This window comes from Pseudochaenichthys georgianus, chromosome 9, assembly GCF_902827115.2.
Source record: "Pseudochaenichthys georgianus chromosome 9, fPseGeo1.2, whole genome shotgun sequence".
Taxonomy (NCBI): domain Eukaryota; kingdom Metazoa; phylum Chordata; class Actinopteri; order Perciformes; family Channichthyidae; genus Pseudochaenichthys; species Pseudochaenichthys georgianus.
In genome coordinates, this window is record NC_047511.1 from 27382959 (window position 1) to 27404377 (window position 21419).

General features: G+C 42.4%; 1 protein-coding gene across 4 annotated transcripts in view; it reads right to left on the reverse strand.

Moving 5' to 3' along the window:
- Positions 1 to 11652: 11652 nt before the first annotated feature.
- trim36 (tripartite motif containing 36) overlaps positions 11653 to 21419 on the reverse strand; it is a 28331-nt gene continuing 18564 nt past the window's right edge. For all 4 annotated transcript variants that reach the window (XM_034091083.2, XM_034091082.2, XM_071204372.1 and 1 more), the window contains exons 9-13: positions 19508 to 19625; positions 19181 to 19380; positions 16719 to 16902; positions 16277 to 16390; positions 11653 to 15449 (exon numbers count right to left, since the gene is read on the reverse strand). In XM_034091083.2, coding sequence (XP_033946974.1) covers positions 15089 to 15449; positions 16277 to 16390; positions 16719 to 16902; positions 19181 to 19380; positions 19508 to 19625 — 977 coding nt within the window. In that variant the 3' untranslated portion in view covers positions 11653 to 15088. The remainder of the gene's footprint in view (positions 15450 to 16276; positions 16391 to 16718; positions 16903 to 19180; positions 19381 to 19507; positions 19626 to 21419) is intronic.

Genomic DNA, 21419 nt, shown 5'->3' on the forward strand with positions numbered 1-21419 from the left:
CAGGAGCCTGCTCGCGCTGCGCTCCGCAGCAAACAGCAGTTTGCTTTTCACCCAACAACGACAACCGACTCACGGAACGCTATGTTGTAGCGTTGATAAACGAAACAATTTAACTAAATTGCTAGTCAAAATACCAATACCACAGGACAATTTTTTTAAGGCAATATTTTTAGTGGCCCGAGCGCGGGCAAGTGGAAAGTACGTTATGCTGGCCTGGGGTGTCTTAATAGTGCTTCAGGGCCAGCGGGCCATTTAATGTCGAGCCCTGCCGGTTACCGGCCGGCCCACATCGTCCGACCGGCCCACTTCAATACCGGCCCATCGGGATTCGTCCCGAACGTCCCGATGGCCAGTCCGCCCCTGTCTACACCCCTGGCCGAAATGTCCTTAAAATGAAGTCCGAGTTCGACATTTTAATTCATGTCCTGCCAACACTGGCAGGACAGAAGGCGACACGCCCTTTCTAAGCCGTGTCCCTCACTCACTTCTCACATCCCAAGCTGCATCCCCAACAAGTGTATATGTTGTTAAATCGTTTCAGATGTGATGTTTCAGTTGTGCTCTTGATAAGCCATTAAAACAGTAAAAACACGTTCAGTTTCCTTTTGCTTTTTGTGTCTCCTGTTCACCAAAACATACCCATTTTAGATGGAAAAAGAAAGTAATCCAAAAGTAATCTAAAAGTAATCTGATTACGTTTTAAAGACACGTAACTGTAACTGTATTCGGATTACTTTCAGAGCCATGTAATCAGTAATCAGTAACTGATTACATTTACAAAGTAACCCTCCCAACCCTGAGTATACGTGACACTGTTGCCCCTTTCACACCAGCGCCTCTTCAGCTCCGGCTCGGAGCTAGAGCCTGAAAAGCGCCGGGTTTTCCAGTTCACACCGGAGCTGCGCCGGCTCTTAGCTCCGGAATCCGCTTCATTTCCAGCTCCAAAAAATTGTCGGTCCAGAGGCAAGAGCTTTGGAGCTAAGAGGTGACGTCGCTTACGTCTCTCTTACGTCGCTTACGTCTCTCTTACGTCGCTTACGTCGCTTACGTCTCTCTTACGTCGAGGCGTGCAGGAAACTAAACCCACCTCCCATGGGTCGACTGTTATGCCTGCCTACAAGCAGTAGTGCCTATAAACACACTTTATAAAGTCAGGCAGCACTAACCAGGCTTCGTGTGATTCTGTTTATTTGTGCCTTACTTTGACCATCCGTTCACTGTTATCGATCATTGTGGAGAGAGGCAGACGTGTTGTTTTGTATTATTGCAGCTATCGGATGCAAGTAGTCAGTTTAGCTTCGGTTGCTATGCTAACATCACCCGTTTTATACCAGAGAAACTTTCATAACAGCGTTGTGATACCAAACAGTGTCAATTCAGACTGACACACATTCACTTAGGCTAAGGGAACTGGGGATATGCATCAGCTGCTTGTGTGAGTCGGACAGTGAATACTTTAGAGCGGCCGCTGCAGTGTGAGCTAACCGGGAGCTAACGGGAGAATAAACTCCTGTGGAAGAGCAGCCAATACTGCAGCGGTCGGTAAATGCTGCAGAAACACATTAATAAACAATGAACCACGGCACTCTGGAGAAAAGTATAAGGTTGGAGAAGTCGTTATTCAATTTATTCTGGCTTCGTGTGATTAAAAGCAACACGATCATCGACCCGACGCAGTTGTTGTTGTGAGCTGCCGTTGGGGGGCAAATCAGCGATGTAAACGGTGACGTCATGACGCAGCAAGGGCAGCTCTGGGGCGCCAGTGGGCGGTGTGCACAGAGCGGGAGCTGAAAAGGGAAACCGGAGCTGAACCAGAAAAACTCCCGCTCGGAGCTAGAAACTGAAAAGCGCTGGTGTGAAAGGCAGTGCTTTCACTGAGTTGAGCTCTTAAGGCCCTGACACACCAAGCAGTCGCCAGAGGACTAGCCAACGCTGAAGTCGGCTGTTGCCTGGCTGTGTTCTCCTGCGTTTTGGCCATGTGTCGCACGGGAACACACCGCACCGACTTCAGTGCGTGAGTGGCAATAACTCTCCTTACCAGCAGGCGGCGGTAGTGTGTATTCGTCATTCAAAAGAGGCAACAACCGGAAGACAGAGAAGAAGAAGAGTATCTTTTCTCCGTAATATCATACAGAGCTGGCCTCTCCTGGATCAAGGTGATGAGCAGGTCTTCGTTTGCATCATTCCAGATCGCCATGATGAGATGAAAATGAATAGCAGTCTGTGTGTGCCTTCTTAAATCGTTTGTTTACGTCCCTCACTTCCGCTTCGCTTCTCATGCACTGATTTGCTAGCTGAACAGCCAATCAGAGTGATTATTTGGTCCGACTGCCAGACCCGATGCATGGCCGATTCAACATGTTGAATCGGCCATGCATCGGGTCTGGCAGTCCAAATAAGGCGTGTCACGGTCGACGGTGCCGGACACACCAACCTGACTACGGCGCCGCGAATGCCCGACAGCCTCTGACGGCCTCTGACTCCCAAAATCGGGTTGGTGTGTCAGGGCCTTGAGCCTGCAACCTAACCTGCTCCGGGGCAGGTAAGCCGCTCAGCATCAGTTACCATGGAGATCTAGCCCGGTAAGAAGAGAACCAGCGTCGTAGGACTGGAAAGCCGGAGTTTCCCCTGAAGTTAGCTGCTAAGCGAAAATCCTGCTTCGTAGTACAGGCCCCAGGACTGACTGAAGACATGTGGAACAGTGGACAGGCATGGTTCCATGTACAGGAAACTGGAACTTTGAACAGGTGTTTTCATCTTTTCTGCCTGAAGATTCACAAGTTCTTGATCAGGTGTTTGATGTGGGCTGGCATGATCCTTTCTGCAGCGATAAATAAAGAAAACAAAGAAAACATTTTTAATAATGGTATCAACAATAATATTAGTATAACTATTTGTATAGCACTTACACAATTGCAAAGTGATTCTCAAAACAAAAATAAAGAACAAAACAATATCATTAATAAAAAAATCATATGGCACATTTCACAATACAAATGCAACCTACATCATATACTAAGCCCACTAACAGGTGCTAAAAGCATTTCGTAAGCTCTTTAAACAAAATGCCTTTTGAGGGCATGAAGTGACAAAAACGTTCAACATGTCTCCATTAAGGCCCATTGTAAATTCAGCCTGATCTTTCCTCAGAGCAGCAGCTGCACACCTTTAGTAAATCTGCCAAAAATGCCACATTATCGACCTGAAAGTGCACAAAAAGCAGACTTGGACGCTCCTCACGGTCCTGACATCCTCCACGTGTTGACATGTTCACTAGCAGGAACCACGCCACAACAGTGTGATGTTTGTAGGTTTATTGCAAGAAGTAACAATGAATTGATATGGAGGGGTTGATGAGATGTTGGTCTGGCGGGACGTGCTGTGGTCCGTGCAGAGGGAGACTCAGAGTAGGGGTACCGTCTCCGGCATGATCTGCTCGGGTTGATTGCGGGCCCCCAGACGATACCTAGAATTAAAATGTTTAAAATATATACAGTTTAAATTAGGGCTGTCAAACGATTACAATTTTTAATCAGATTAATCACAGCTTAAAAATGAATTAATCATGATTAATCACCATTCGAACTATGTCCAAAATATGCCATTTATTTATGTATATTGTTGTGGGAATGGAAAGATAAATGAAAGAAGGCGGATATATCAATTTAACATACAGTATCTATGTTTATTATAACATTTTTCTGCATGTCAAAATGAAAGACAACCCACACACCTATCAATCATCAAACCGTGGGGTCTTAATTCATTACGTGTTGATTTCTATCAACGGGGGAGTACTTCAGGAAAGTCGACAGAGGGGGGGGGGGGCGGCGGCTAGTGAAGTACTTCGTGACCACAGAGTGTGAACGTTGTGATCAGCTGTTTTAGCGCAGTTCTCCAGTGAAGGGGGGAGTCTCCCTCCGCAGCCGGTTGGCGTAGTTTTGGCACAATTCCGTTGTACAGACCGACGTTAACAGCAGCCCTGTCTGTGCACACGGAGACCGACTCTGTCGTCCGGTGATCTAACCGCCTTCTGGAAAAGCTTCACAAGTACGTCGGTACGCAAATGCGCTTTGTGACACAAGTGACGGTACGCATTTCAGATTACGCACATAACCTGCGTACCAGTTATGTGCATCCCTGTACCAGAGCCATATTATTACTATTATATGGAGAGAATGGAGACAAGCAGTGGCCGAAGGTTTGGCCGGATATAAATAGGGGTGGCCGTGATTAGAGACGGGGTTTAGGCGTGGCCATGCTCCTGAACCTAGGTTAACAAGTTAACTTCATTTACCGAAAGCAGCTACCGTTTTTGTTTTTAGGTTTATTGCAATAAGTAACAATGAATTGATATGGAGGGGTTGATAAGATGTACTGGTCTGGCTGGACGTGCTGTGGTCCGTGCAGAGGGAGACTCAGAGTGGGGGTACCGTCTCCGGCATGATCTGCTCGGGCTGATTGCGGGCCCCCAAAAGAGTCGGATTAAATGCAGCTGACTTGAGCGTGTGCATATCTGACGTCGTTTAGATCGTTGCGGATGTAAGCGTGGTACGCTTGGGATGACCAGCGGCCGAGGGCCTAGATGGTTTGGATAAGAGATGCCCGGTCTAGCTGCCGTGGACGCTGTGCTGATGCGGGACAAATGGCTCTAATAGTGCTCTGAGAATGCCCCCAAAATACGCGGGATGTTCGGAAAGAATTTCTGGAACCAGAGCGCCCCAGTATGTTCCCTGGTTAAATTGTTTAATGCGGCCGGCGGCTTGACTAGCAAAGTGAACGTGGTAGGTGTAGAAACCTGAACCTCCGAACCGTAAGGCCATGTCGGGCTCTATGAAGAGGTATTCGTCCAACTCGGTTCTGCGTGTGGGATAGACTGAGCAGATGACTTTGCAGTAAAGGGAAAATGCTAAGGTGAACTCTGCAGGGGTTCATTCCTTAGACCTCAGAGGTGATGGGTTGCGAAGCTGGACTAAACCGAAGCTGGTCTGCATTTCCCTGGGCTGGCTAGTGTCAATGATTGATGGCTGTAGTAGCTGAGCTAAATCTACATAATTACAGAGGAGAATTTGCTGGCGCAAGACGGGAGACACGGGAGGCTGTCTGGATGGGTGGTGTTGCTGCGGCTAGAGTGTAGTTAGTTGCACAAGGAGGAAAAACATTTGGGTGTTGGGGAAGGGATGGGGTAGGGATTGGGGGAGGGGAAAAAGGGATGGAGGGATGAAGGGAGGGGGAAAGGATAGACCAGTTTGAAATGGAGGTGCTGGATGAGAGTCAGCTATTAGATTAGCATATAGCATGGCCCCTTGGGTTGCTATGAAGTTAGCTGCTAAAGGAGGAAGGTAAGCAGGAGCTGGGTTGCTGTGGACGGCTGAAGGTAGAGAAGAAGAAGGGATGGAGGGATGGAGGGATGAAGGGATGTATGTGCAAGGGGATTTTGTGAGGCCTGTGAGCACAGGGATGAGACTGAGAGAAAGGTTGACATGAGCTGCGACATGTCAGACACAGAGAGAGCAGGCACAGGGGGGTAATACAACCGCCAGGGGGTGCTGGTGAATCAGGATGTGTCCGTGGAGGAGAACGGAGGCCTGTGACGTCACGAGTCGTGGCGCGCGTGCAGTGTTTGACTCTGAAGCGGGAAGAGCTGTGGGTCTTGTTGTTACCGGTGTGCTGCTGTAAGCTTTGTAGAGGTTGCACAGTCTTGCCTTGTTGTCGTTTCGATGGAAATGGATGCCATGTTCTTTGAAGTCGGAAGACTGTCCACTTCCTGAGTTCGAGCTCCGTTTGCAGATTCGTCCGAGAGGCGTGTCGAGTGCGCCGCGGTGAGTGGATGAGGCAGGCGACCGGTGGTGGGGAGATTCTTTCACACACAGTGACGTCACAAGCTACCCACAATGCAACACGCGCCATATATATATATATATATATATATATATATATATAAATACGCCATTTTCCTGGAGGTGCAAATATCCTGGAGGTGCAAATATAAACAGCTAGCTAACGTAGCCAGGCAGAGCGCACTAGGTTTGTTTTCTGAATTAACAACCGAAGAAATCGCTGCATGTCTTCGGATTACATCTCTGGACTTGAGGGGTGTGCTCTAGGTCGTTACCAGTGTAAACTAGAGCTGTGTGGGTTGTCGGATTGCCTTTACAGACTGAGTTGATTTTGGCTGCATCTACGTCTAATTTCTGGAAACACCAGGTGAATACCCCACTTGTCACAATAATATTATCATGCCATTGCATATATGTGGTATTTTAGAGTTGACTAGATATTGATTAAGGCAATAGACTATGATATTCAGTACAGCAAGCTTAGCAACACCTAGACGGTGTACGGCTAAACCCTTGGCCTGCTTGCACCTCGCGTAAAACGGCGGATACCGGAAGTACGGTGTCGCCCTCGGCCCAATACCCGTATGTGTGTGTGAACGAATTGGAGCTGGCTGTGCCTGTTGTGGCCCTGATTGTTTGCCCTCGCTGACGGAGGAGACAAAGCCTGGGATCTATCTGGAGTTGGAGGTATTTCGTTGGGGGAGCTTGAATGGAAGTGACGGCTGGTGTGTGTGGGACACTGATTGCCGAGCGCAAGCGGCTCCGTTCGGATGCTTGGCTGTGATCCGGCTGAAGTGCCGTGGATGGCAGATAGCCGATGTCGATGAGATCTTCGTCTGACCCCGGCAAGTTTATCAGCAGTTCGGGATCCATGGTGAGTTTAAATGGTTGTAGTAGTAGCGTTTAAAGTTTGTTTGAACCGTGACGTGTTCTCGAGTGAGGGAACAATGGAGCGTGAGATGGGCCGGAGAATCGGAGCAGCGGGAGCGGTACTGCAGTCGCTTTACCGCACCGTTGTGACGAAAAGGGAGCTGAGCCAGAAGGCAAAGCTCTCTGTCTACCGGGCCATTTTCGTTCCTACCCTCACCTATGGTCATGAAGGATGGGTCATGACCGAAAGAACGAGATCGCGGATACAAGCGGCCGAGATGGGTTTTCTCCGCCGGGTGGCTGGTGTCTCCCTTAGGGATAAGGTGAGAAGTTCGGTCATCAGGGAGGGACTCGGAGTTGAGCCGCTCCTCCTTCGCGTCGAAAGGAGCCAGTTGAGGTGGTTCGGGCACCTAGTTAGGATGCCACCTGGGCGCCTCCCTAGGGAGGTGTTCCAGGCACGTCCAGCTGGGAAGAGACCAAGGGGTAGACCTAGGACCAGGTGGAGGGATTATATCTCTTCGCTGGCCTGGGAGCGCCTTGGGATCCCCCAGTCAGAGCTGGTTGATGTCGCCAGGGAAAAGAAAGTTTGGGGCTCTCTGCTGGAACTGCTACCCCCGCGACCCGACCACGGATAAGCGGGAGAAGATGGATGGATGGATGGATGAACCGTGACGTGAATCACGGTCTGCCTGTCTGTCTTTGAGAGAATGGAGACAAGCAGTGGCCGGATGTTTGAGTTTAGAGACGGCGTTTAGGCGTGGCCATACTTCATTTACTGAAAGCAGCTACCGTTTTTAAACTATAGTTAGAAATGTAAGAGGTTTATTTCTCACTCAGAACAATGGAAAGGCTCTCCTTTCACAGCACATCTCCATAGAAACCTTTGATCTCTGGGCTCACATACACGGGTGTTTGATAACGTCGTCACCATAGTAACCTTTGATATCTGGGCTGACACACACAGGTGTTTGATAAGGTCGTCACCTCAAACACAAACACACAGGCCGTGTCTCAATTCAGGGGTTGCATCCTTCGAAGGGTGCATTCGTAGACCACATACGTCACTTCCGCCGAAAGAAGGCTGTCCCAATTCAAACAAAAGACAAGACTCCTCCGAATGCAGCCCACGAATGCGGCCTTCTTTTCCCGGATTTTTGAAGGATACATCTGATGTATCCTCCGCGGTCTACCATATCCCAGGATGCAATGCGCGCTGGGTACGAGTGAGTTAAGTTTTGTTCAAATTAAATGGCGGTCTGGTCTCCCCAGCAGAGTGGATTTCAAAGCAGCAGCAAGCGGAGGAATCACTATTAAATGTGAGTATTGGGTTTTTAACTTACTTTAAAATAACTAACGACACACGTCAAACCCAAGGGGCATTAAAACGTACATTTTCGTTAAATAATACGGATAAATACGTGACGTTAGTGACGGTAACTAGCTAGCTGGACGTGCTGCACTGTTGGTTTACACTTATTCTTAATTCAATTCAGAAGTTTACTAAAGTCATACAGAGATCTTGGCTCTGTTATAGATAAGTTATACTTTATATTACATCTATAAATAGACCAAAGTGAAAACATTTAGACCTGTATAGCCTACAGTACGGTGGGATTTATAAAATGGTACCCTGACGTAGCTGCTGTTTGCTTTATTTATTTCTGACATTTTGCAATGTTTTACTGTTTATTAAACTTTGGGACAACATTACAACCTTTTTATTCAGCTCATGCTGCTTTGAGGTAGGGCTACAAATTATTTGAAATATTTCAGATTTGATCATCTTTTATTTGGGTTAAAGTTTATTTAATTTATCCTAATCCCATAATAATAACACAATCAAAAATGGACAGCAGCCTTTTGCTTGTAGTTGTTGCAGTGCTGTCAAAGGGATGCAAGCTGTGACTGTCATTTCTTGTCTTTAGTTTTATAAAAACCAAGACAGTACATCATTTTAAATAATCCTTTAGGGATTGTTTGTCTGTGTTTAATATGATGAATTCACTTTTTTCCTCTTGTTTTTCTCTGTGATTAGGACAATTCTGGAAAAATTAATCTGCTGGAGAAGGACCCTTAATCTGAAAAGTGCACGGCAAATCAGCAGGACAGAGCTGCCATCCACCTGGACCCCCGTGGTGCTGGAGAAAGCAGAACGGCGTTCAGGAACATCATCCACCCAAAACTCTGCTTACTGCACTCCTACAGGCGTATGACTGCAGAACTGTAGAGATCATCACTGCTGTCACTTCAGCCTTACATACTTTTACTTCAAATTAACACATTTCATCTGTGTGCCATATAGTACATCTCATTTTGCATACTGTATATACTTATTACATTGCTGTTAACAGTTTATTTATTTGCAATACTCTCTAGATTTAATCTACAATTTAGATTATATTACCTAATCTAAATTGTGTTTGTTTATATTAATCTATATTTTATCTTGCACTTTTTTTGTGTCTTAGTTTCAGAATTTTATTTTTTCTGTGTCCTTTCTTTTAATATATGTAATGATTATAGCTCGAGTCTTTCTGATTCCGAAACAGCAGCACATATATTAAAAACAAACAACTCGATAAACACACTTTTGCTGATTTGTTTTACTGCTGGTGATGTGAAATTACATGATTGATTTCCTCTGTCTCAATGATGAACATTATAATAATAGTAGACATGAAGCTGCAGAGAGAGGATGGATATATTCTTACCTCTATTTTGTGATTAGATGAACATACAACATTGAATTAAAATAGTAATTGTTAAACACATTGTTTATTTCATTTACTGAGGTTTTAACCATTATTTACAACATGTGTACATAAGCAGTGGAATAATAGGATATCTCTAGGTCATTAAACTGTCTTCTGTTTAATTATATTAATACAAAAAATAGGTCATAGAAAATCTTGAATTATGTATTTCAGCAGAGCAGGGGGTCATGGTGGTGCTGGACCTGGAGGTGCTGACCTGGTGTCAGTGGGACATAATCTGGGCTGGTTTAGGGGAAGAAAGAGAATATAAACAATATTATAATCAAAGCTATTAAGATTAGAAAACTAATATTGTTAAGAATCAATTTATACAACATGCTGTTGTTCATTTAAAAAAACATCATTTTATCAGTGCAGAAAAATTAAGACTTATTTAAAATATGAAATAATATGATTAAATTACATCAGCTATATACATAATGTACTTGTTAACTTACTAATGTAACATTACAGGGGGCTAAAGGAACACCTTAATCGTATTTACCTGGCCATGGTTCGCTCCGTAGGCTAGACCGTCTCATTGCGTAGGCCGCTCGGTCCAGCGTACCCGGTATACGTGGGCTGCATCCATCGTGGACCGTGTAGGCTGCGTCCTCCGAAGGATTCAGCCCCTGAATTGAGACACAGACTGTCTCAGCCACAGACTGTCTCAGCATATTATTTTCATACTGACTTCAACATGTTCCACATATTTTATACATTATTGGTGACGTTTGGTTTTAGTTCAAAAGTTTGCAGTTAAAATATTCTGCTGCTTTCCCAAGCCTTTTTACTTTCTTTTCTCTTCTTAATACACATTCATTCACTACTACTTACATATAACTCCTTCAGCCTACTATCAGCTATAAACCATTCAAATATTACATTATTCAGCTATTTCCAGACATTGAGGCTATACATGTTGTTTATACCTTTGGACTTTGAAGTTCCAAACAATTCAAAACATCGAGGTCAAGCTGGGTCAAGATCATACATCTGTTTACCTCAAAGACACATGAAACAGCACAAATGAAAAACAAAATGCCATGAGGGCACACTTACTCCTGTCTCCTTCTCACACACAATCACTCACACATATACAAGTATAAGGAGGTTTAATATGTAGAGTGTGTATGAGTCTGGGAATGAGGGAGTGAGAGAAAAAGAGAGAGAGAAAGAAAGAAAGATATGAGGCGAAAACGGCGACTTGCTGTAAACCAAATCTACTGTATATTGTTGTCTCTGTACACACACACACATTTCTCAGCTGATACCACTCTTCCACATCCATACCAACACACCTACATCATATTAGTTGCATACATGTATTCCAATGGCTGTCAGGGCCCCATTATACAACAGGCAAAGAAACCAAGAAATTAAATGGTAAAATGTCACATCATGGTCATATACAGTCAAAAGGACAAATTGAACTATTCTAATCCAATATAAAACCCTGACATTACAAAATGCATGATTTTATACCGGTATGGCGGAGAGATCAAAAGATGTTATAATGGGAGTGGATGGGACATTTTTGTCCGCGAGTGGCCAATGTGAGTTTTTTCTTTAATCTGATTCTGTGCAAAAACTAATAATCCACCAAAATAAATGTTGCTAATCTTTGACATATCCAACATTCATTATATGGAAAATAACTGCCTTTTTGTGCATGTTTTTCATAGAAAACGCAAATTCATGTTTTCAAACTGGCAGTTCAAGGGTTAAAATCCTGAACATAATTTAACATTTGGTATTTTTGATCAGGACTGAAGTTGATTGAAAGATTTAACCCCAAAAAGTTTTAAAAAATATTAATCTGTTGTCATTTTAGAGCAGTTTTTGGAAGTGGACATTTTTGTCCCGAATGACTGACTTTTTTGTTCAATCTGATTTTGTGCAAAAACTAATAATGCAAAAAAATCCATTTTGTTGCTAATCTTTGACATATCCAAGACTGTTATAAAAAAAAAAAAAAGGGCCAGTCGCCAGATATTTCTCTGTTTTCATCATGAAAAAAACAGTGGTTTCATGTATTCAAAATGGCATTTAAAGGGTTAAAATCCTGAAAATGATTACATTTTTGGTATTTTCTATTAGGGTGGAAGTTGCTTTAAAGATTGAACCCAAACAAGTTGTGAAAAAAACCTTTTAATATAACGTTTTTATCAACGTATTTTGCAGTGGACATTTGTGTCTCGAATGACTAATTTGCGTAGTCGATTTGTTACACAGTGAATTAAAGACAGATTTGAAAAATTGGAATTCCAAAATAGATCGAGAAAATAGCCTCGTTACAAAAGATCAGGCCATTTGCACCAACACAAACAAAGTTATTGCAAAATCAAAAGTGAAAAATGACCCATATGGACAAAAACGTCCACAGTGATACCAGAGGGTTAAACCTTTTCTTTTAAATATTAAGCTTCTTCACTATTTTTCCTACTCTTCCAGTTTAACATTTCACTTTCAAGTTTTCAACAAAGTTATTGCAATGCATTTGAGCTGTAACCATTTTTGATTCAAATCATTTCACTTCAGCAACAAATGTACACGGTTTACAGCATTCGCACGCATTTTCAGCAGGAAATGCATTTTCTAGTATTCTATTACATTTCTGCTAAAAGAGCCCCCTAAATACACTGGACCTTTCCAATACATTTAAATATTTAACACCTTAGCAATTTGGATGTTTGGCAGTTAATAGTCTGCATAAAGCAGTAAGCTACGTATGAATTCAGAACACAAGGCTGTCCAAATGTTTAGGCATCTGTGAACTTAATCAAATGGTAACTTAACTGCAAAAATGTGTAAACATTATTTAAGAGACACAATTGATTTAAAAACACTAGTTTTATTTGATCAAATCCCCACACAGCAAAATAAAAATGGTAGCGTTTCAAGGTTTCAGCACGAAAAACAAGATATTTCGACATCTTTACATACCAAATACAGAAACCCACCACTTACACACCACATCCAAATCAAGAGGACAAAATAGATAAGGACAAGTGCACGGTCTAATTTAGTTTTAAAAAAAAATGATGTTACTGAAAAAAACAAAACATTTACAAGACAAGTATTTTTTTTACCTTTATATCAAGGAAAATCCACACGTAAACAACTAATTGCAGTGCAAATTGTCTTGATTGGCCTAACCGTTTCCTACAGCCCGTTTAATAATATTGCACACTTATTTTACACACCCGCAGAGCCATTTTAAAGTGCCAGCTTGGAACTGGATTGATAGCCAGCTTGCAACATTTTTTGGTTCTAAATTCATTACTGAAATCAGTCTAGGATGCATTTAAAATTGTAACATTGTATGAGATTTTCAGATTGATATAACTACATGCAACTGTGCTGCGAACAACTGAAACAAAACCAAATAAAGAAATCCAAAGAACATTCAGCCATTTGTGCTGTAATAAAGAGGAAATACATTCTGTGAAACTGCAAACCTGCAAATTCATAAATGCATAGACATGTTTTGAAGATCTTAAAACAGTCAATTTCAAAATACAGGAATCAACTCATGTGTGAGACTTTAGAACGTTGGAGTGAAAATAATTGACTGGAAAACTAAAAATGCAAACGGTCAGAAATCCAATATATAATTGAGACTGCAGGAAGTTTCTATCCAGCTACATGTAAGAGTATGAGTTTATTAAATGTTTGTAATCTAAGTCTAAAAACAGTTACGTGTTGCACAAGATATAACCAAAGCATTTAAACTGACAAATCAAACACAAAAAGGTGGGTAAAGGTTGTTACATTAGTACCATTTGATAAACACTCCCTTCCACCAGTGATACACATCTTTCAAACTGATAAACATTTAAGATGTTTTATTTCACAGAAAATAATATACTCTGGATTAATATATATATATAGACGGAAATAAAATCAAAAATGTTGACAGATCAGCTTATCATCTCACATTAAAGAATAAGGCGAAGATATTAACAGACTGATACGGACAGAGCGGCAAATGAAACCAGATGTCTTTCTGTGAGGAAAGGTACAGTAGTTATGGTTTTCCAGGCCTGACAGAGGTAGGTAGCATTGGGCCCCGATCAGGGCCAGAAACCTGAGAAAACACACAGATTACCCTTACCCTCCAGAAAGCTAAAATATATATGAATGTACAAACAAACCCATTTGCAGGCACATATACAGTATCCAAGTGTGGTTGCCCAGCAAACAGTCTGTCCGGTGTGATCGGTTAGACTTTGAGCTGATTTAGTCAAAGCCTATCAAAACTGAGGTGATCTGTCTGACAGCCAAGCCCACCAGTGAGTAACTAATATGCTACACGTCATGCGTCTGCACTGCAGGTAAACGGTAGTCTTGATAGAAAAAAAAAAGTATGAAAAGTATGTTTGCGATAGCACTTTTTGTAAGAACCTGAATAACTGTGTTGTGTTATTAGACTGTGTCTTAAGGCTGCTAGGCCACAGAGTGGTGTGTTGCACTTAGAAGCAGCACCAGAACTAACATGCTCGGCTATAAACCGGGCGTCTAATACGTATCAGTACATGATGTTCTTGTACCTGGCAGGTTGCATGGTGTTAGTCACATTCAGTGGAGTGCAAACAGCGAGAGGCTTTCAAATAAAAGTGACTACTCCAGGATTAACATTAATGTTGGTACAATGTGAATGCTCTTGTGAGTGTGACATTAATGTGCTGATTATGTTTACAACATTTAAAGTGAAGAAGCTAACAAGGTAGTGATCAAAGCGTGATGACTAAGTTTATCGTGTGCAAGGCTTCATTCATAATTTTGTGCAAAAACAGCTGAACATAACTGTGACAAGGAGGAACATGTGTGTTTCCTGTGATAATGTCAAGAGTGAATATGTAAGTAATGCATACTAGTAACTGTTATAACATTGACACCAGTGTCTGTGATCAACCCACCTACAGTAAAACTCAAAGTATTTATGCTGATAAGTATTTCCATAATGCTTGTGCAATAACACCAACACCTGCTTGTTAGAGCAAACTAAAAAGGACCCATTTCCTTAAAAAGAAAGGCACAAAGGCACTAGCTTTAAAGTAGCTACTAGGCTTTCAGGTCCATCAAGATTACATCTACACCTATGCTGCTACATAGAGACAAATAGTTATAGAAACATCACCCAATATGTAATACACACAATAATCTATTAACATATACCTGGCAAAAGAGGAAGTGTAAGCTCAAAGGCATTTCATGTTAAAACCATAACATTATCTGAAAACTAACGTTGCAGCCAATTCCACTATACAAACAGCTGGTCATTAAAACCAGGGCAAATACAATGAACAGATAGAGACTTTGGTATAGAAGACCTTTGACATACCATATCTCAGCCTCGGAGGACTTTTGTATGTGGACACTAGTATTCACGTCGTTCTCGTGTACGGATCATACATTACACATGCCATCTCTAAATAGGCCAGTCTCCAGCAGATGTACTACTTTAGGACCAAAGGCCCTGATTAAATCTGCCTCATCTGACCTAGAGAGAATCCGTTTGGATTGTACTCCACCACCCTGTAATTAAAATCTGCTCTTCCCAGAACATGCCTAACATTAAACTGACGCAGGTCCGGATGCATGAGCATGCTCCATCCCGCCTCAGAAGGTCAGTCTCTTAGCAGTGATAAACTCCTCCAGTTGAATCTTGCCGCTGCCCATGAGGCCGAAAGCAGGATACATTGTTCCTGAACAATCCACCTGCCTCTCATAAAGGCACCTCATGGTGTCGGCATCATAAAAATACACCCGGCACGCGTCGTAATCAAGGCATACACCGATGCGCTGTGGCAAGGGGAGCACGCGGTTGCCAGGGTCGCTGGACGCTGCATGTGCTGTGGAGACAGAGGACGTCTTGGGGATGAAGAGTTTGCCCATGCCCAGGGTGAGGAGGGTGAAGGGCTGGGAGAGCTCATAGCATGTGTCCTCACTGCCGCTGTCATGCCCACTGTCATGGTCATACCTGGTGAGAGGAAAGACAACAGCAGATACATTTCGTATCAAATGTTTGAAAACAATGTCATAATCATGTGGAAATTAATGTTTAATAAAAGTGATCTGCCCCAATGCAACCCAAGTGTGTGAAAAATATGAAGGCCGAAACTAAAGATTACTTCAATTGTTTTCTCAAATTATTTGGTCACGAGAATTGTCAGAAAATAGAATAGACCCCTTAAGAACTTTCTACAGCCTGAAACAGCATTACAAAACAGAAACACATTTGATATACAATCAAAAACTTTAAAAAACAAAAGTACAAATATTATGTTCACATTTTGAAAGTGGATTGAACCTGTAAAATCTTGCAAACAATTAATTGTGGAATTTGAAACGGATCAGTTTTTTAAAATACATTTTAACAAATGTACAGCGTCATGTTAAACTTATTTGTTATTATTAAGCGCTAAGAATGCACACTCAACCTTCAAATTCAATACTGCCCTGTGTGATTCACCTCACATGCATCGTGTAATAACCAAAGAACTAAGATGTCTTTGCGTAAATAAATGTGTTCCTTTACACTGATCAGTGAGAAAGGCAGGCTTTGTCTGAGACTAAGCTCTCTACCAGTTTATCCTGGTTCTTACATCACAGGATTAGGTATGACTCGAGCACACTTATCGCTGTGCTGACTTTGTTTACGTCTGTTTGTGCTGCAGTAAGGTATGCAAAGGTACACACAAATTGTACAACCAAAATGTAATTGTTGCAGTTTTACCATTTCTGTTTTTAATGGATGAACTTCGGGTCAGCTGCGGGTTGTGTACGTAGAGATCTGCTTGCACTTACCTTGGGCTGCTGGTATCTCTCGGATTGTGAAACCATTCGAGAAGCTTCGAGTCAGACGCCACTCCAAATTTAACCATGTAGGAGTACGGCTCCACCTTGAAGGCCCAATAGTGTCTGCAAAACAAATGGGAACACATTATTTTAATCCTGCAGGGCTGGCAATTACAATGATCTCTTGATTATCATTTGGCCTTTCACATTCCTGGTGCCGATAAAATCTTCTCAGCAACTTGATTGGAGGCTAAAAAAAGACTGTAGAGAAATGACAAGAACCTTCTGCTCAAAATAATTTAAAAAAAAGTTCCATCTCGGTTTTCACTTATATTTTATATCTAGGCAGCATGACATTAATAGTCTAATGTTTCTGTTTTCACTGAACACCTATCAAATTAAGGAAACAACTTCTTTGTATAAAATCAAGGGTTGTCAGCTTTCTGCATACCTTCCCTGAGAGATGCCCATGTCCCCAATGATGTAGTCCAGTCCGATGAAGCTGCCCGTCTGCACACGCTCTGCAGCCAGGAGGAAGGCCATGCTAGCTACGCTCTCCACAGTGTCCCGGCGGTTGTTGAGAATTAGCCGCTCCGTGCTGAAGCCACATTTGTCGCTGAACAGGAAACCAAAAGCTGAATGTGTAGAGATGGAGGGAGAACGAACCATTGATTAAACAAACGGGGGAGAGAAGACAAATTACAGAAGGGTGATCAAAACAAGAAAAAGGTGGAGAATAAAAAGCATTCAAAAGAAATCAGAAAAGGAAACTGAGTCTATACAATTTGTGCAAAAGGCAGAGTTGTATTCCCTCTTTTAGAGAACTGGAAATGCGTAGGTGACAAGAGTGGACACACGAGGGCGCTACAGTACAATCTTAAAGAGCTTAGACCTAGATGCCATCATTATCGAACCATGAAGAATAACAGCCATAAAGCTCAATCCATGTGCAGATGTTATTTATATTTAATATGTGGGTGCAATTAAATGCATTCTATACATGGTTTATGGGCCAAAGGCCACAATTACAATATCCAGAATACCATGTAATCCAAGGTCTACAGGGGAAGACCATTTAATTAGCATGCGTGTAGGGAAGTGCTTCCAAAAACTAGGCCATATTAATGATAAAAGTAGAACCCTGCCTAAAGGCTGAGCAGATAATAATGCTGCCGCTTTATGTTATGTAGTTTAGGCTTAAAATCCAATGCCAAAATATGTCAGAAACCTAAGACATTAGGTGCATAAAACCTTTGATTATTCATACAATTTGAATCAAATAATTTTCTTCGACATCTGGGTATCCAAAAAATAAAAAGCATCAGTTCAGCCAATTTTGTAAATCTTCCATGGAAATCCATGTTGCAAACATCTGCTCAGTACTGCAAGTGTGAGGCTACCAGTAATTTAATAAATAAAAGAAAATGGGCCAAAATTAATTGAGCAACATGATGTAACTAGTCCCAAAGTGACAATATTTTTTATTTGAAATCCAGTTAAGTAGTAGACAGATATTTATATTATGGATTTTCTTTCTACAGTGAGTTAATGAGTTGGCAGCACAAGGGACTGAAAACCGAGCTCGACCATGAATAGACCTCAAAATCTTTCAGCAGCAATTTGCTTTTACACAGCCAGCATATTAGCTGTTAAACATGCTGGTTCTACGCTTTGAGGGTTTGAATGATGTCCTACTAAAAAAGACTGATAAACGCTGACCAGCCAGGATATAAGTGATGACATGTTGCAATGTCCTTATACATTTTGATTAGCGCTATAGCTGCAATGGATAGATTTGTTTTTATGCATTTGTGTCCACTCATGCTTCGTCATGAGTGGCCATGTGAGAGAGCCAGTCCGCGTTTTGTCCTCTGCCTTTCATTGGCCTGAAATGTCACCTCATTACTGTTGCACAGTGAATCCATGCACTCTGTCTTACACAAACCAGAGAGCACAGGAATGTGGAAGCGCCAACCACAACACCAATGACAAGGCGTGTGTAGGAAACCAATCAAAGCACAGCCATGTCAGATGAGGGAGTGACGTGTCATATAGCATGTGTGCAGGCCCCTGCCATGGGAGGGGGAAATGTACAATCTGAATTGTGACAAAACCAAAACAGCACCACAGAAGACGCCTCTGCAAATCTCAGATTTTTACACTTGCAGTATGAATAATCAGTGTAAGCAGCGAGGAGAATTTAATTATTGCCAGCTGAATATATATCAAAGTGGCAGTGCTATCATGGGAGGATAGGATTTGAATTCAAGTTCAGCAGATGGCTTGGGAGGATTTTAATGAATTCCACCTGGCGTCTGTCAGGGAAGCTGAAATGGGACGCAACAGATGCAACTACAGGTTTGTTTTCCAAGCTGCCATGCTGCACGACACCTTCCACTCCAACACACACAAAAGCTATACTGGCTTCAGCCATCTGAAACACACAAAACATTAACATGGTGATAAACTAAAACACCATTGCATTCATTACCGCCATCAAGCATGCGGCAAGAGAATTCCAAATGTAAAAACAGCAAAGCATCTGTGATGTGATAATCCTCCTAAAATCCAAGACACTCAGACGTGTTCAGAGAGGGAAAGGAGAGAAGAGCTTAGCTGTTGCCTTGGCAAGAAGAGGCCCAACAACAGGGGCTGTTAGTCAATTCAATAATGCACTTAGCAACAACATCTATAACATTGATTGAGCTTAATCTTTTAAAAACATAGCACACACTTTGACTGCATTTTAAAAAAGGAACTCAAATAACCTCTTCCATTCTATTCCTTTATCCACTTAGGTCCAACTCAAGACCCAAAGGACAGACCAAGAACACACACCCATCATTGGGGGGGGAATAAACCGACATGTGCAATACATTTTCTGGAAAATGTCAGCAGGCGTGTCGAGCTTACCAGGTGCAGGGGGGGTGTGGAAGGTGACCTCAGGGCTGTGGGGGCTGAACATGGAGTTCCTGCAGCTTTTGACCCTGAAGGAGAACAGGCTGTCAGGCTCCAGGTCACACACCACAGTGTTGGGACCATACACCTTGTCTGTAGCCCTCCAGGCCCCACTGTCCTCCCCGTCCTCCTGGGACGGGGACTGGCCGCCCAGTCTAGAGAAAACAATAATATAGTTAAAGATATTTTCCAGACATTTTTCACATAACTATAACTTATTTGTGGATAACCACAATGCTCCACTCTTCTCTTGCCGTTATATCTTTGTACGTGTGCACCCACCTGCGATACTCCATCACGTGGTGATCTGTGGGGAGGTGGTCATCAGACAGCCTCCAGCAGATCGAGGCCTCGTTATAGACCCTGCTAGTGGACAGGTCAATCAGGGGAGGGTCTGGAACTGAAGATTAGAAAGACATGAAGAAAACAAAAATGACCAATTAGTCAACACAAGTCATCATTTTAAAAACATTATGCACATGATGGCGGTGAACCCTGAAGTGAAAACTTGGTTCAGGTTATTAGCAAAATGCAGAGCTTATGCATAACTGGAAAACCTACTCTTTAAAATCACAAAGAAACGCCAGTATAACCTCCTGTGTCCTAATCATGCTTAGTACAGCGCTTCAGCTCAATAACTAGGGTTTAAGCAAATGCCGTAGTGCAAGTGTGGCAAAGATTAGATTTGTCAGGAACAGGACTATCCCCTCGGGACAATGGACAAGACTGTCTCGCATAATGGAGCCTGTTAAGAGGTTTTTATGTCAACTCACTGCCAGGAAATGCACTTAGTAAATCACCCGCACTACCAACACTTTTCTCTTCCTCACCCACTTTCACCCTCAATGTCCTTTCGTCCATCCCTTTACCATGGTCATTTGCGGCAAATTGTTCCCCTTTTGGTTGTGAAGAATTCCTAAGAAGCATCAAACTCTCTACCTCCGACTTAACATCCTTCTAAATGCCAAAAGCCCACTTCTCATCGTCTGATTTCTGTCCACATAATCCACTTTATCGTTAACGGTTCTCTCGGGCCGAGGCTAATATTTCTCCTGAAACAAACAATCTCATTGCTGTAACCATGTGGGTCGGTGACTTTTCTCTGGGATAAAGGCTTTCTTCTACACTCTTCATTCTCCCTGTGAGAATTTCCCCCATTCCCTTTGTAATAGTTCCCCTATTTTTCTCCACCCTTCACATTTTTGACATTCAGACTTCATTTTCTAAACCTCTTTCCCCTACAGATAGATTCCCCTTGTTGACCATTGTCACCACGGAAACAGAGCTCTCTGGGCCTCCAAAGTCACTCTGCTTATCCTTAGTATCGAAAGTCTTTGTCGCATGCACAACTCTATTTTAAAGCCCAATGCATCTTCATTTAACACTGCCAAACTTTTCTTGAAAACATTTCGTCTATCAAATATACCTAACTTTAGTAATGTCATGACGAAACTTGAACTTTATTTTGAGTGTTCGTTTTAATATGTTGCCAGGTAGAATGGATGAAGATCAGTTCCAGAAATGTTTTGTAAAGTTCAACAAAAAAGAGACCAACACATCATTCTCTACCCATGTAACACAATTACAGTCTACACTTCTTTATGAGATACTAACCAGCAGTTAACAAGGACAAATATGATTTCACCCGTTTTCAACAGATGGACAAATGGGCAAAAAAACAAACTGGGCAGGCAGCCATCCAACACAGCCAGACAGGCGGCGAGGCCCAGTTACACTGCAGGGAACCTAACCTATTGTCTACATTTTTCAATCCACTGCTCCCTCTATGAATGTGATATCTCTTAGAGACATTTTGGAGAGGAAACCGTTATCTAGGCTCAACACATACAACATAACACAAACAAGATGGCTCCCAATCACATTTAAAACTTCACAATAGAATATTCAGTTCTGTTTTTTTCTATGAATGATACAAGACCACTTCACTCATTGAAAACGTATTATGGAAAAATGTTTGCTGTCAGGCAGGGATTTAAAATCTGCCTCAGTTTTTACTCAACATAAACGTGTTTTAGACTCCTTTGTATAGGAACTGAGGGGCACTAAGGCGTTCTTCCATGTGCCATCATCTCTCAAGACTTCAATTAAATTACCGCAGAGTATAAATATCCCTTCAGCTTCTTTTATACTCAGTGCACAGACTAAGAGCATCAGTAACCTCCGCAGGCCACTT